Source organism: Sorex araneus, chromosome 5 (genome assembly GCF_027595985.1).
Source record: "Sorex araneus isolate mSorAra2 chromosome 5, mSorAra2.pri, whole genome shotgun sequence".
Classification (NCBI taxonomy): Eukaryota; Metazoa; Chordata; class Mammalia; order Eulipotyphla; family Soricidae; genus Sorex; species Sorex araneus.
Window position 1 is genome coordinate 131935336 of NC_073306.1, and position 12712 is coordinate 131948047.

At 57.9% G+C, this 12712-nt stretch overlaps 1 protein-coding gene across 5 annotated transcripts in view; it reads right to left on the minus strand.

Moving 5' to 3' along the window:
- Positions 1 to 12712, minus strand: part of KCNB1 (potassium voltage-gated channel subfamily B member 1) — a 104897-nt gene that overhangs the window by 10758 nt on the left and 81427 nt on the right. For 4 of the 5 annotated variants that reach the window (XR_008630203.1, XR_008630204.1, XR_008630202.1 and 1 more), the window contains exon 3: positions 9932 to 12679. Coding sequence is in view for 1 of the 5 variants with exons in the window: in XM_055138483.1 (XP_054994458.1) it covers positions 10652 to 12679 (2028 nt within the window). In the remaining 4 variants the exon portion in view is untranslated. Of the gene's footprint in view, positions 1 to 1849; positions 12680 to 12712 lie in introns of those variants that run through there. The other variant, XM_055138483.1, reaches the window with a different exon arrangement.

Sequence of the window (12712 nt, forward strand, 5' to 3'; positions counted from 1 at the left end):
GATGACAGTGATAGTGATGTTTAGTCCTTACTGTGTGTGTGTGTGTGTGTGTGTGTGTGTGTGTGTTTGCCAGGTGGGGTAGGGGGGTGGTGCACACCGGGCAATGTCCGGGGATTACTCCTGGCTCTGCAACTCAGAATCATTCCTGGCAGGGTATGAGGGACCATGTCGGGTGCCGGGATGGAACCCGGGTCGGCCTGGAGCAAGGCCTTGCGCTCTCCCCGCTGTGCTCAGGGCCCAGCCCCCTTTCTTTGCTTTTTATTTTCAAATTCATGTTCTTTTAGGGGGAGGGAACCAAGAAGGAAAGTAAATTGAATAAAACAGTGTGTGAGATGATAATTTGTATGGAGAAGAGCTCGGCAGAGGAGGGGCGGGAGGGGAGGGAGTGTTTGCTGTTATGAATGCTGCTGTCAGATAAACGGGTGGCTGAGAAGGTGGCACCGCAAGGAGGTGAGGGAGTGAGCCATGAGCTTGCTCGGAAAAGATGTGGCAGGTAGAGGGAGCAGTCAGTGCAAAGGCCCTGGGGCAGACGTCCTTTCATGAACTGGAAAACCGGGGGTGTTCAGTGAGCCTGAGGGAAGTGGTTAGGGGAAAGAGTAAAGAGAAGTTGGAGAGGGTTGAGGGGCTGGCCAGGCTGGGGGACGGAGAAAGGGGCAGCTTTCTTAGGAGTGTGTGAGTGTGTGTGTGTGTGTGTGTGTGTGTGTGTGTGTGTGTGTGTGTGTATCACAATGTGGATATCACAATGGATATCAGAGAAGAGCAAAGAGGAGGATGCTGGGGTGGGAGGGTCCTGGGAGAGAGAGGGCGGGGAAGGGGGATCCCAGAGGCCGCAGGGGCCACACGGGGTCTCGGGGCTCTACTCAAACCCAGAGTCTGGGGGAGGCTGGGGCGCTCAGACTGCTGTGTCCTCTGCCCCTGCGTGGAGACTCGGCTGGGCCAGCGGGTGGGGCGGGGGCTCCGGGCGGGGGCTGGGCAGACGGAGCCGTGGGTGCTGGGGCAGGCGGTGGCCCTACTCGTCAGGGCAGGAGCTTGGCAGGGGCCGCGCCGGGCGGCCGGACACCCGAGCTGGCCCAATGCAGCGGCGCCTGCCCTGGACGGGGCCCGGGGACGAGGGTGCACCACGTTCCCGCCCGCAGCGTCTCTGAGCCGCGTCTGCGCAGGCGGCTCGCCCTGTGCGGTCGGATCACGTGAGCACGCAGGCGCCGCTTGGCCAGTGCGCACATGTCTGTGCGCGTCTGCCAAGGCCGTGCTGGCAGGGTCAGGGACGCTGGCCCGGCCTCTCAGGACAGAGGCGCCGGGGTCCGCGGCAGGCGGGGAGTTTCTCTCCCTGATTTTTGGCCACGCCCAGTGATGCTCAGGGGTTGCTCCTGGCTCTGCACTCAGGAATCACTCCCGGAGGGGCTCAAGGGCCCTATATATAGGGTGCCAGGGGTCCAACCTGGGTGGGCCGCGTGCAAGGCAGACGCCCTCCCGGCTGGATTCCCACTCCGCCCCAGGACGTCTCCCTTGATACATATTTAAGTCTTAAAAGAATATAAGGCAGATGGGGCTGGAGCAATAACACAGCGGGTAGGGCGTTTGCCTTACACACAGCCGACCCGGGTTCGATTCCCAGCATCCCATATGGTTCCCTGAGCACCGCCAGGGGTAATTCCTGAGTGCAGAGCCAGGAATGACCCCAAAAAAGCAAAAAACAAAACAAAACAAGAATATAAGGCAGAATATAAGGAAAACAGCCAGACATGCTCCACCAGGTCCCCAGCCCCCCCCCCCCACCCATTCCCTCCTTCCCCCATGACCTTCACGCTCCTCTGAGGCCACCAGCAAATGAGAGCAAACACGACCAGGCTGATTTTCTCCATACCTTTTTATTGAACTCTGCAGACTTCAGTAAGGGACCATTTGCTTAGAAATTCTTCAACATTTGGACATATTTTACAAGACAGGACAGCAGCTGGAGGTCACAATGTCATCTCATCACATGCAGAAAAAGACACTTGTGTTGTTTGGTTTTTGGTGTGTGTGTGCGCGCGCGCGCGTGTGTGTGTGTGTGTGTGTGTGTGCGTGCACGCATGCGCATGCATGCACAATACTCATGTTCACCTTTCACAGGAAGGACATTAGAGACATCTGACCGGAGGTGGACAGGACCCAGGAAGGGGGACCCCAAGAAAAGAGCGGCTAAGGACACGGGTCATTTATGGCTAATGTGACTGGCTTGGCCCCTGGAAGGGTGTGGGGATCAGAATGGCTTTGCCGGCAGGAAAGGCCCCTCCCCACAATGGGATCCTGGGAGAGGCGGATTGGCTCGGTTGACGGAGCCTTGACGGAGCCGGCCGGGGCGGCTGAGGGGGGGCTCTGAGGGGGGTGGCCACTGGCTCGGGGCGCTGGCAGGCAGGCAGGCTGGCTTCTCTTTCCAGCTGGAGTCCTGGCTTGGGGTCTGGGGTCTGGGATTCAGATTTCAGCGCCCCCGTCCCTGTCTCGGCAAGTTCCAGCCCTGAGGAGACCCCGACCTGCGCCCCCCAGCTGAGCCCATTGGAGAGCCATTTGGTGGCGTCCCGGGGGCTGTGAGTGACCAGCTAATACGTGAGGCTGGACGTGCAGGACAGAACAGGATGGAGACCAGGCTGCTCCCTGACTCTGGCAGGTGCAATTCTCAGAGCGCTGAGGCCTGTGGGTACCGGGGGTGCACGGTGCCAGTCTGGATGCCGTGCTGGTGCCAGGATGAGCTGAAGGACTGAGGCATTAGTGGGGCTCTTTGGGGGGTGCCTGGGGCCCGGGGCCTCTTTCCATCCCAGATAAGGGCCGATAAGCTCCTCTTTCGTTCGCTCACTCAGAAGTCCACGTGACCACATCCACACAACCAGACAACACCACCACACCGGACCCCTCCAAATCCCAACAAACACGGGTGTGCCAAGGGCACATGCCAGGGACGAACCCTGAGTTCCTGGCACAGAGAATGGTGTTCCCGACTCTTGGCCCCGGATTGAGGTCAGATGTAGACGGGGCTGCCCAGGAACCGGTGTCCAGCCCAGAAATCTCTGTCTGCCCTTCCGTGCTCAACCTCCTCACCGCACTGTAGGCTGAGATATCACGCCCCGGCAGGGGGGCACCCCAGCCCCGAGGAAAGATCTGGAAGCTACGAGTCAGCTCCACTGAGCACCTCCTGAGTTTCCCATCCCCTTTCCAAGCCTGACACCCTCGGATGCGGGAAGTGGGGGGGCATCCTTCTGGGGCAGCTGGGGGTTTCCTGCATTGCCCAGAATTGCCCTGTCATGCAGACCCCCAAGAAAGCCCCTTCCTACAGGGCAGAGCCTCCAAGGGGGACTTCGGGCCGGCTTTGGATTCACTTTGGTTTGGGAGAAAGAAGTCTCTCAGCCCGTTGATCCGAATCTCATCTCGTTTCACCTTTAATACAGTCACCTACGACTGTCTGGTCTTGGGGTCACCCTGAAGAGGAACTCTCAGATCACCTCTTACAACTGGGGGCGGGGGAGGGGAAGCTTTGAAACTGTTTATGTCGAAGTTTTTCTCTGGAGAATGCCGCACCCGGATGCTAGGGAAGAGAGCAGGCAGGTGGGTGGGGGGCTCTTTTGCAGATTGGGGGTGACCTCGGGCGTGTGTAGCTGGAAAACAGGGGTCATCACCCTCTGGGCCCTTTTGGATTTGCTTCCTTGGGTGCTGGCCTCTCGAGGTCTTGGGCGGGACTTCCTGTGTTATTTCCCAGGAAGGAAGCAGCAGCAGCAGCAGCCCTGCGGGGGTGGCGCCCTTCGCCCTGGCCCGGCAGCCGGTGCAATAGGCGCTGGCTCCGGGCGAGGGATGACGGCATCTCTTTACCAAGTGCTGATAAAATCAGGCCCTCGATGGCCACAGCACTGGGAGGTGACCAGCCAGAGACTCCACAGGCCGGGGTGGCTCTGGGAGAGTGGCATGAGCCTCGTCCTCACCGGTGTGGTTCCTCGGGGGTGCTCGGGGCAGTGGCGGCTAGTAGGCCGGATTAGTGTGTCCAGGACAGGGCACCGAGAGGACCAGGGTATACAAATTCCAAATCCCGCTAACTCTGTTCTCTGTCTTCGCCTCAAGGGTTTGAGCCTCTGCCCAGATGCTCAAACCACATCCCGAAATACACACACACACACACACACACACACACACACACACACACACGCACACACACACACACAGCATGCATCACCACGGGGTTCAGACCCTTCGCCCTGCAATGTTCCCGCGGCAGCATCCGTTTGGAGCCCCCCTCACCTCCCGTGCATCCCCCCAGCTGCAGCGAGCTCACGACCCCACGGGGCACTTAGTCCCTGTTAGGAAGAACCACGGAGGTGAGGGTCCTCCTTCCCTGGAGCTGACAGGGATGACCACGCTGATCTCAGGCAAGAGAAACTTCCAGAGATGCAACAGCCCTGGAAAGTGAGGTATCAGCAGGACTCTGACCCTCCCAACTCCCCTGTCCGGGGCCTTTAGGTCTTTCAGGGTCTTCAGAGGGAGGGAAGGAGCTAGATGTAGTGGGGAGCTTGGGGTACTGCTCACAACTTCCTTCCTTCCTTCCTTCCTTCCTTCCTTCCTTCCTTCCTTCCTTCCTTCCTTCCTTCCTTCCTTCCTTCCTTCCTTCCTTCCTTCCTCCCTCCCTCCCTCCCTCCCTCCCTCCCTCCCTCCCTGCAAGTTGGCATTCTGGGCTCACAGGAGGAATTCCAGATTGCGACCGTGTTGGGAGAGAGTGTGGCAGGAAACCCAAACCACCCTGCTCTTTTTTTTCTAGAAGGAGACATCTCCAGGACAGGAGCCGCCAGAATTGGGCAGCGAGACAGACTAGCAACCCCGGGGAACTGTTTCTGTTCTGTCGTGGGTTTGGGGCAGAAGTTGTTAAAAAGGATCAGTCTGTTTCATTTGGCCCCGATTCAAGCCAGATGTCCAGGAACGAGGGGGAGATGGATTCGGATCTTGGTCCAGAATAATAGATTCCTCTTTGGGTTGGTTTCCCCTGGGGATGGATCCAACCCGGATCTGTCATTGGGAATCCTGACGAGGCTTAGATCTCTGATCTGGACGGAGCCCAGGGGGCACAGGAAGACAGAAATGAGTGGGAGCTATTTCCTGGCCCGATCCAGGTCCCAGCAGTGAGTGGACGGAGTGTCGCTGCCTGTGGCGAACCCCTTTTTTCTGAGATGCCCTCACCTCACCTGAGCTTGGCGAGAGCCTAGTGGAGTTGATTATGGGACAGTGCAGAAACTCCTCTAGGGCTCAGGAGCGAGGGAGCTGGAAAAATACTGTCGCCCTTGCTGCCATCTCTGGCTCTGTGGAGCCCGGCGGCTGGAATGGAAAGGAAAGGTGTGTGTGTGTGTGTGTGTGTGTGTGTGTGTGTGTGTGTGTGTGTGTGTGTGTGTGAGTGTGGGGGGGGTGGGGGAGATGGAATCCAGGACAATGCTTTGCAGGAGAAGCTGGTTTCAAGCTGCGAGATCTAAGGCCAGGGGCTTTCTACCAGAGTCCCTAGAAGGCCTGCTCTGGCCTTTAGATCCAGCGGACGGTACGTCGGCTGGTACGTCGGGGGCAGGGACACAGGCAGTGCCAGGGCACGGGGGCAGCTCTAAGGCTCGGGGATCACAGTTCAGACTCAGTTCCATGAGATTTTAGGTTCTCAGCTCCTTGGAGGGGGTGAGGGGAAAGAGGCCAATTGCCCACATGCCATTCTGATTTCGAACCCTCGAGACCCCCCCTCCCCGATTTCCCGGTCCTCACCCCCGGAGTCCTAAGAACCACAAAGGGGAGAAATATAGGGAGTGAGGAGGGTCACAGGAGTGCTGGCAGGAGGAAGCCAGACCCCAGAGTCTTTCTCCACGCCCCCCAACCCCCAGCAAAGTGGATGGAATCAAACAAAGAAAAACCAGCCCCAGGGGCCATGAGAGAAAATGAAAAGGAGCAAAAATACCAGCCGTGATGACGATCAAGAATGAGACTCTTCAGATGTCTTTCTGTATTACAAAAGGAATCAGACTCAATTTGCTAAAACCCGTGTGTGTGTACACACACACACACACACACACACACACACACACACACACGTTTTTCGAAACAGAAAAACCGACTTCTCTGAGAGGTATGGCCAGCCTGTGACGAGGTCACTCTCAGATACTGTTAGCGCTGGGAAAATGCGGAGGTAAGTCTTATTTTGGGGTGTACCTGCGACTGGGGGGACCCCCTGGCTGAGTGCCCACCTTTGGGCGCCATCACTTCAGCCGTGAGAGGGAATTTCAAGTTCAGGGCTGGTGGCTCTTCACGGTCCCTCTTGGCGACGCAAGGGCACCTTCTCCTCCCCCCAGCCACGTCAGAGCCATCGAAAGACACTTTCTCAAGGGGAGCCGAGGCTGGCTCTCCCCGCTTCTCACTGGTTCCAAGAGACTTTGACTACAGGCTGAAGCCCAGGTTTTGCGCTGCTCGAGTTGGCAGAGAAATAAAGAGAGAGACAGAGAGAGAGAGAAGTGGCTTTAGTGACGCTTGTTCCCCGAGAGGGTGAATTTAGAACTTTCCCCGGACCCTCGGACAAGACACTCCAGCAAGGATTAGGAGCAGACAGAGATTACACCAGAGTTACGGACATCAACAATACATTACAGATTTACAGAAGAGAATACTGTTTGTTTCTTTTCTCCTTAGAGATGTGGATCTTGGTAGGAGAAAGGGCAGGGACGAGGCTACAGTTACTAAGACACGGTGTGGGGGGGAGTTGGGAATCAGAGAAAGTTTGTATCACCAGCAATTCTCAGGGGCGAGTTGGGCGGGAGGAAACGGTTTTCCTGGGGAATTCCAACGGCTCCCCCTCCCGTTCTTCTTCCTCTTTGCCTCTCTCCCGCGTTGCTTGGAGAGGAAGGGGCTCCACGGGCACGGATGGTCTCTCTTCTTGGTTCTTTCCCCATCAAATGTGCTTAAGAGAAAATTCCTAAAGAAGGCACTGGGAAATCTACCCACCGCGGTTTTTGCTCTTCTCGAACCCCCAGGAGGACAAGGGAGACGGCACGTCCCACGCCTCCATCTCTCTCCTCTCCTGTCGACGGCCGGTGGCCCGGAGGTCGGGACGCCCCCCCCTCCCGGGGACCTGGTCCTTAGCCCTTACTGAGAATGGTCATAGTTGGAACTCAGGTTCGGCTGACTTGATGAAGTGTCTGTGAATCCGTCCGTGGACCAGGCACGCCTCCACTTCCGGCCTCTTGGTTCACGCCTTTGGGTTGGCCTGTGTGTTTCTGCTTTAGGTGGTTCGTGATGGGTGAGAGATGGACCTCTGAGTCAAGGCAGTGTCTGCCTCATCGCTTTCCTGTCCCCTCTCCATACCTGCCTCTGGGCTGAGCTGAGACCCTCGGTAGATTCCGCAGTGCACGTGACACGGGGGTGGGGTGGGGTGGGGTGGGGGGAGTGGCAGGATTCTCACACGTGAAGTATGGGGGTGGGGGGGGTGAGGTGGGTTCCTTTTGGCAGGTGGGGGAGTTTGGGAAAACTTACCATACTCGATTTTTGAACCGGCCACAGGGGTAAGAGACGACATTCCCACAATACAGTTACAAGTCAAAGGAAAAGTAAAAATAAACCAAACCCCGAACACAATACTTTCTAAGCATAGTATATGCTGAGTTTCAATGATTCTGTTTCTATAAGAACTCTATAGGGCTCTGGCTCTTAAGCCTGAAAAGGTAGGTTCTTAGTGATACTTCTGAATGCGTCCTTCAAAAGTGACTCGGTAAAATGCTACGTTAAGGTTAGACAAAATACAGGAGGAAAGAAGGGTTCGGTCCACATGACCACACAAGGCAGAAAGGGCCTTTGGTTACAAGGAGAGTTGCACCAATTGGTTATTGTTTCCTTTTAAAAAAAAAGAAAAAGAAAAATCATTTCCAATCTGTACACTTCTCGTCTGCTTTAACCAACGAATGAAATGCCTAGATTTGAAGAAGGGGCGGTGAGTTCCTTCTCACTATATATGGCTATATTTTAACATGTGCACTTTCCTGATATGTAAAATAGACTATATTATTGTGACTATTAATTCTTCTTATTTATTTTATTTTTACAGATAGCATCAGCTCTAAAAATATCTGAATCGGAAATCACAACTATGTACTTTTATCAAAAAGCATTTGTTTTCCCTGAATTTTCACATTTGTGCTGAGGGTGAACATTAGTGATGATGAGAACAAAGAGACAGGGGGTAGCCTAGGAAGGGGGTCTCCCGACGTTCTCCCGACGTGCACCCCTGAACCGCGAGCTGGGCAAGCAGGGTACCCCGCCAGCGTGCTACGTGCCTGGTGGGCAACTGTCCCAGGGGTCACCTCAACCTCTCCTGCCCACCAAGTCTCTCTGCATTTGCCCCAAGGCTGTGTGAAAAAGCCAAGAGACTCCGGCTCTTTTCCTTCCGTAGCCCGGGACAGGAGAGCAGGGGCTGTGCCGTGGGTGAGGAGGCGACAACTGTGGGTGATTTTCAGAAACAGTCTGAACCGGGCATGTACAGAAGCAGAGAACACACATCTTTAAGGGTGGCGGCATGACCCCACGCCATCACCACCTGTATGACAGGTCACCCCACCTCAGGCAGGCCGGAAGGCTCCAGGGCTGGACACCAACAGGTGGCCGGTTCTGCTGGACCAACTGGCAAGCTGACAACCGGCTGTGTGATGGACAGGCAAACACACGACATTTTGTTCCGGCAGGAAGACAATATGCATGTCGGGATATCGAGGCGAGACAGATCTACACGGTTGCCCTGGAAACAGCGTCCATCAACAGTGGATGAAGAGAATGACATGGCCCCATCGTGCCACGGACAGGCCAATCCATCGTGGCATCCTGACCGGCGGGAGGGCCCCTGGGGTGGTGGCATCAGGCTGACCAGGGCCCCGCCCAGCGCCACTGACGGAGGACACGGCCAAGAGCACTGGTGGAGTTGGACTACAATCAGGCAGGCCCGGGCCGGGCCGCCGAGCGAGGACGGGGCGGACCAACACCGGGAGATACACCGGACCTGCTCACGACGCACACAGATACTTATTGCTTGTGCCTGTACCGGCTGCACTGGGGGCTGCAGAGCTGAGCTGTGGGTACAGACGGGGACACGGAAAGCACAGCACAGCTGGAGGACGCGGAGAGAACAGAGAGTAAAACACCCCACGCCGAACGGTCTGAGGCGTTTCCTCGGAGCTGTGCGGGCCACAGGACACGAGGAGAGGGTCTACTCAAGGGACCAGGCCCTTCCTGATTCAAAGGGGGAGGGGCGGTGGGGGAGCCCGGGGGAGCAGGAGAGGAGCCCACAGATCTTTGACCTGGTAGACAGAGATCCCAGTACGTTCCCCACTGGAGCCAGACCCGGGCGTGTGGCGACCGCCCGGCTGAGTCCCAACAAGTGGCCCACGGGATAGCGTGCTCGTTTTAAAGTGCAAGATGTTGACATTGTCCCTGGTAGAACCTAGTTTTGAAAAACATAAAGTGCTTTTTATTTTAACTTTTTTTTTTTTTAAGCTTGAAATACCACAGAAACAAATAAACCAACCAAAAAAAAAAAAAAAAAAGAATTTCTATCCTAGTCGATGCCTTCCCTGCAGGGGCAGGATGGAGTCGAAAGTCCCAACTGGGCATTTAATAGTTTTGTTTTTTTTTTCTTCTGTTTTTGCAGATAAAAAAAAAATCAGACTTTATTCTGTTCTTCAGGAACATACAGTCTCTTTGAATAAGCTATATCGTTTGCATATTTGACACTTGCATATCTTTTGAGTCTACACTAGCGATGTACAGAAAAGCGGGTCCTTCCACAGCCCTGCAGCAAAGCTCGGAGTCCAGGCTGTCGGCCGGGCGCCCTCACTCCCGAACCCTTCCTAGATTGCCGGGGGTGGGGGTGGGGGGGCGATTAGAATCGAGTACGAGCGCTGCGACTCACCCTGAGGGCAGCTGGGAGTAAGCCCTCCGATGCCACAGAATGCCGGAGTCTGTGAGGACGCTGGCAGGAAAAGGGCTTAGCGATTGGTGGTGGCTGGCGGCGCGACGATTCCTCATGGCCCCGAACTCTCTGCAGCCTTTGGTCCAAGGACTCCACCGAGGAGGTGATGGGCGGGTGTTCTGAGAGACGGCACCGAGGCACCCGGCCCCAAACTGGACCGCCCGTTCTTCGCACACCGGCCGCTCGTCCCAGCATCCCTCTGTAGCTGGCGCGAGCGTGTGTGTGCATGTGTGTGTGCGTGTGTGTGTGTGTGCGTGTGTGTGTGTGTGTGTGTGTGTGTGTGTGTGTGTGTGTGTGGCGGGGGTGGATGTGGGTGTCAACGCTGGGTGGGTGGAGAGCCGGGAGAAAAGAACGGGGGCCAGGGGGACCAGGGAGAAGCTGAGAATGCTGTAGCGGTGGCTGCTGAGTTCTGCCCACTCCCAGAGGGCCGTGTTGGAGTGGACAGAGAAGGAGCCGCAGGCCAGGGCTCCGGCCAGCTCCATTCCGGAGGATCTGCCTCGGCCCGTGGGCCCCAGGGAGCCTTCGAGGGGAGTCTGTCTGGGGCCTCTGCAGGGCCTCTCTGGGTCAGAGTTCATGCAGAAAGCTCCCCCGGCAGGACAGCTGAATGGCGTGTTCCCCACTGGACCTGGCCATGAGCCTTCTTACCCCCCACGGGCTAGCTCAGATGCTCTGATCCCTCGTGCTCCCGTGGGCTCCTCCCCCGGGCAACACGCGCGCCTCCGGGGGCAGGTGGTTCTCGAGTTTGCACTTTTCCTGACCACTGGGGCCTTTTCCAGTCAATGCCTCCGTCGAGTAGATACAGTTCTGCCGCAGGAACTTAGGGGAGCCGGGCAACGGGGAGCTCTCGAAGAAGTTCTTCTCCGGCCGGGGGCCCAGGCTGAACTTGGGGCTGGAGCCCCCGGGGAGGCTCCGGGGAGGGCTGGAGCCCACGCTGTAAAGCACTTGCGCCTCGTCATCCGTGTCCGCGTCGATGTACTGGTGGATGCCCGCTTCGAAGTTGAAAGCTATGGCCGCGTGCTTGTCGGGTGACCGCGTGGGGGTCCGGGCGCTGGCCGTGGTGTAGACGGAAGACTCTGGGCTCAGGATCGGCCGGTCCAAGAGCGTGGCACACTCGAGCCCGGCCACGGCCGCCGCCGCGGCACCCCCCCGGTTCCTGAGAGGGTCCTGGTACAGCGCCAGCGCGGGGGGCAGCGGGCTGGGCTCGCCCTCCAGGAAGTTGACTTTGAGTGCACGGAGCTTCAGGGGGTTGTTGGTCTTCATGGAGCTCTTGGGGCTGTCGATGAAGAACGAGGAGTGATGGCTGGACTCGGGGGTGGAGTTGGCCTCCCCGAACCTCCCCCCGCCGCCGCCGCCTCCGCCGGCCCCTAGTGCGCCCCGCCAGCCCGCCTCGGGCACCAGGCCGCCCCCCGTCTGGCTGGAGAGTGAGGTCAGGGGGCTGTGGGAGAACCTGGTGGCGTCGGGGAAGTCGGTGGCGCAGCTGATGAAGCTGTCGATGCTGGACATGCTGCGCATGTCGATGACGCCCTCCGCGCGCGGGGGCAGGGGCGCCACGGGGCTGGGGACGCTCTCCAGCTCCAGCTCCTCCTTGGGCTTGCCCTGCGGGGCTGAGTCCTTGGTGTTGAGGACGGGCTGAGACTGGGTCTTGGCCATCTTGTTGTACATGTCCTCCAGCTGCTGCACGTTCAGGTGCTGGGGGCTGGAGGACGCCCGGAGCTTCTCCGGGGACGCCTGCTCCTTGGTCCCGAAGGACTTGCTGGAGCTGGTTTCCGACAGCGCCCTCTTGGCCCACTTCCACTTGTTGGGGGACAGGTGGTTGTCCTGCACTTTGTCCTTCTTCCCCAGGTGGTCGCCGTCCTTCTCCACCACGATGTCCACCATCTCGATGCTGCGGGCGAAGGCGTCCTTCATGTTCATGGATACGATGCTCCCGTTCCTCTTGGCCCGCTCCAGGGCCTCCCTCCGCTTGATGGCCTTCTCCTGTCGCTTCTGCTCCTTGTAGAACTCGGAGAAGTTGTTGACGATGATGGGGATGGGCAGGGCGATGACCAGCACCCCCGCGATGCAGCAGAGCCCGCCCACGATCTTCCCGAGGAGCGTCTTGGGGTAGATGTCGCCGTAGCCCACGGTGGTCATGGTGATGGTGGCCCACCAGAAGGAGGCCGGGATGCTTTTGAACTTGGTGTCGTCCTCGTCCTTCTCGGCGAAGAAGACGAGGCTGGAGAAGATCATGATGCCCATGGCGAGGAAGAGGATGAGCAGGCCCAGCTCGTTGTAGCTCCTGCGCAGCGTGAAGCCCAGGGACTGCAGGCCCGTGGAGTGGCGCGCCAGCTTGAGGATGCGGAGGATCCGCATGATGCGGAAGATCTGCACCACCCGGCGGACGTTCTGGAACTGCAGCACGCTCTTGTTGGACTCCGTGAGGAAGATGGTGACGTAGTAGGGCAGGATGGCCAGCAGGTCGATGGCGTTGAGGGGGCCCTTGAAGAACTTCCACTTCTTGGGGGAGGAGAGGAAGCGCAGCAGGTACTCCATGGTGAACCAGGCGATGCACACGGCCTCCACGTGGGCCAGCTGCGGGTTGTCCGTGGTCTGCCCGAACTCGTCCAGGCTCTGCAGCTCGGGCAGCGTGTTCAGGGACAGGGCGATGGTGGAGAGGACGATGAACATGATGGAGATGATGGCCAGGATCTGGGCGGGGGAAAGAGAGGGAGCGTTAGTGTC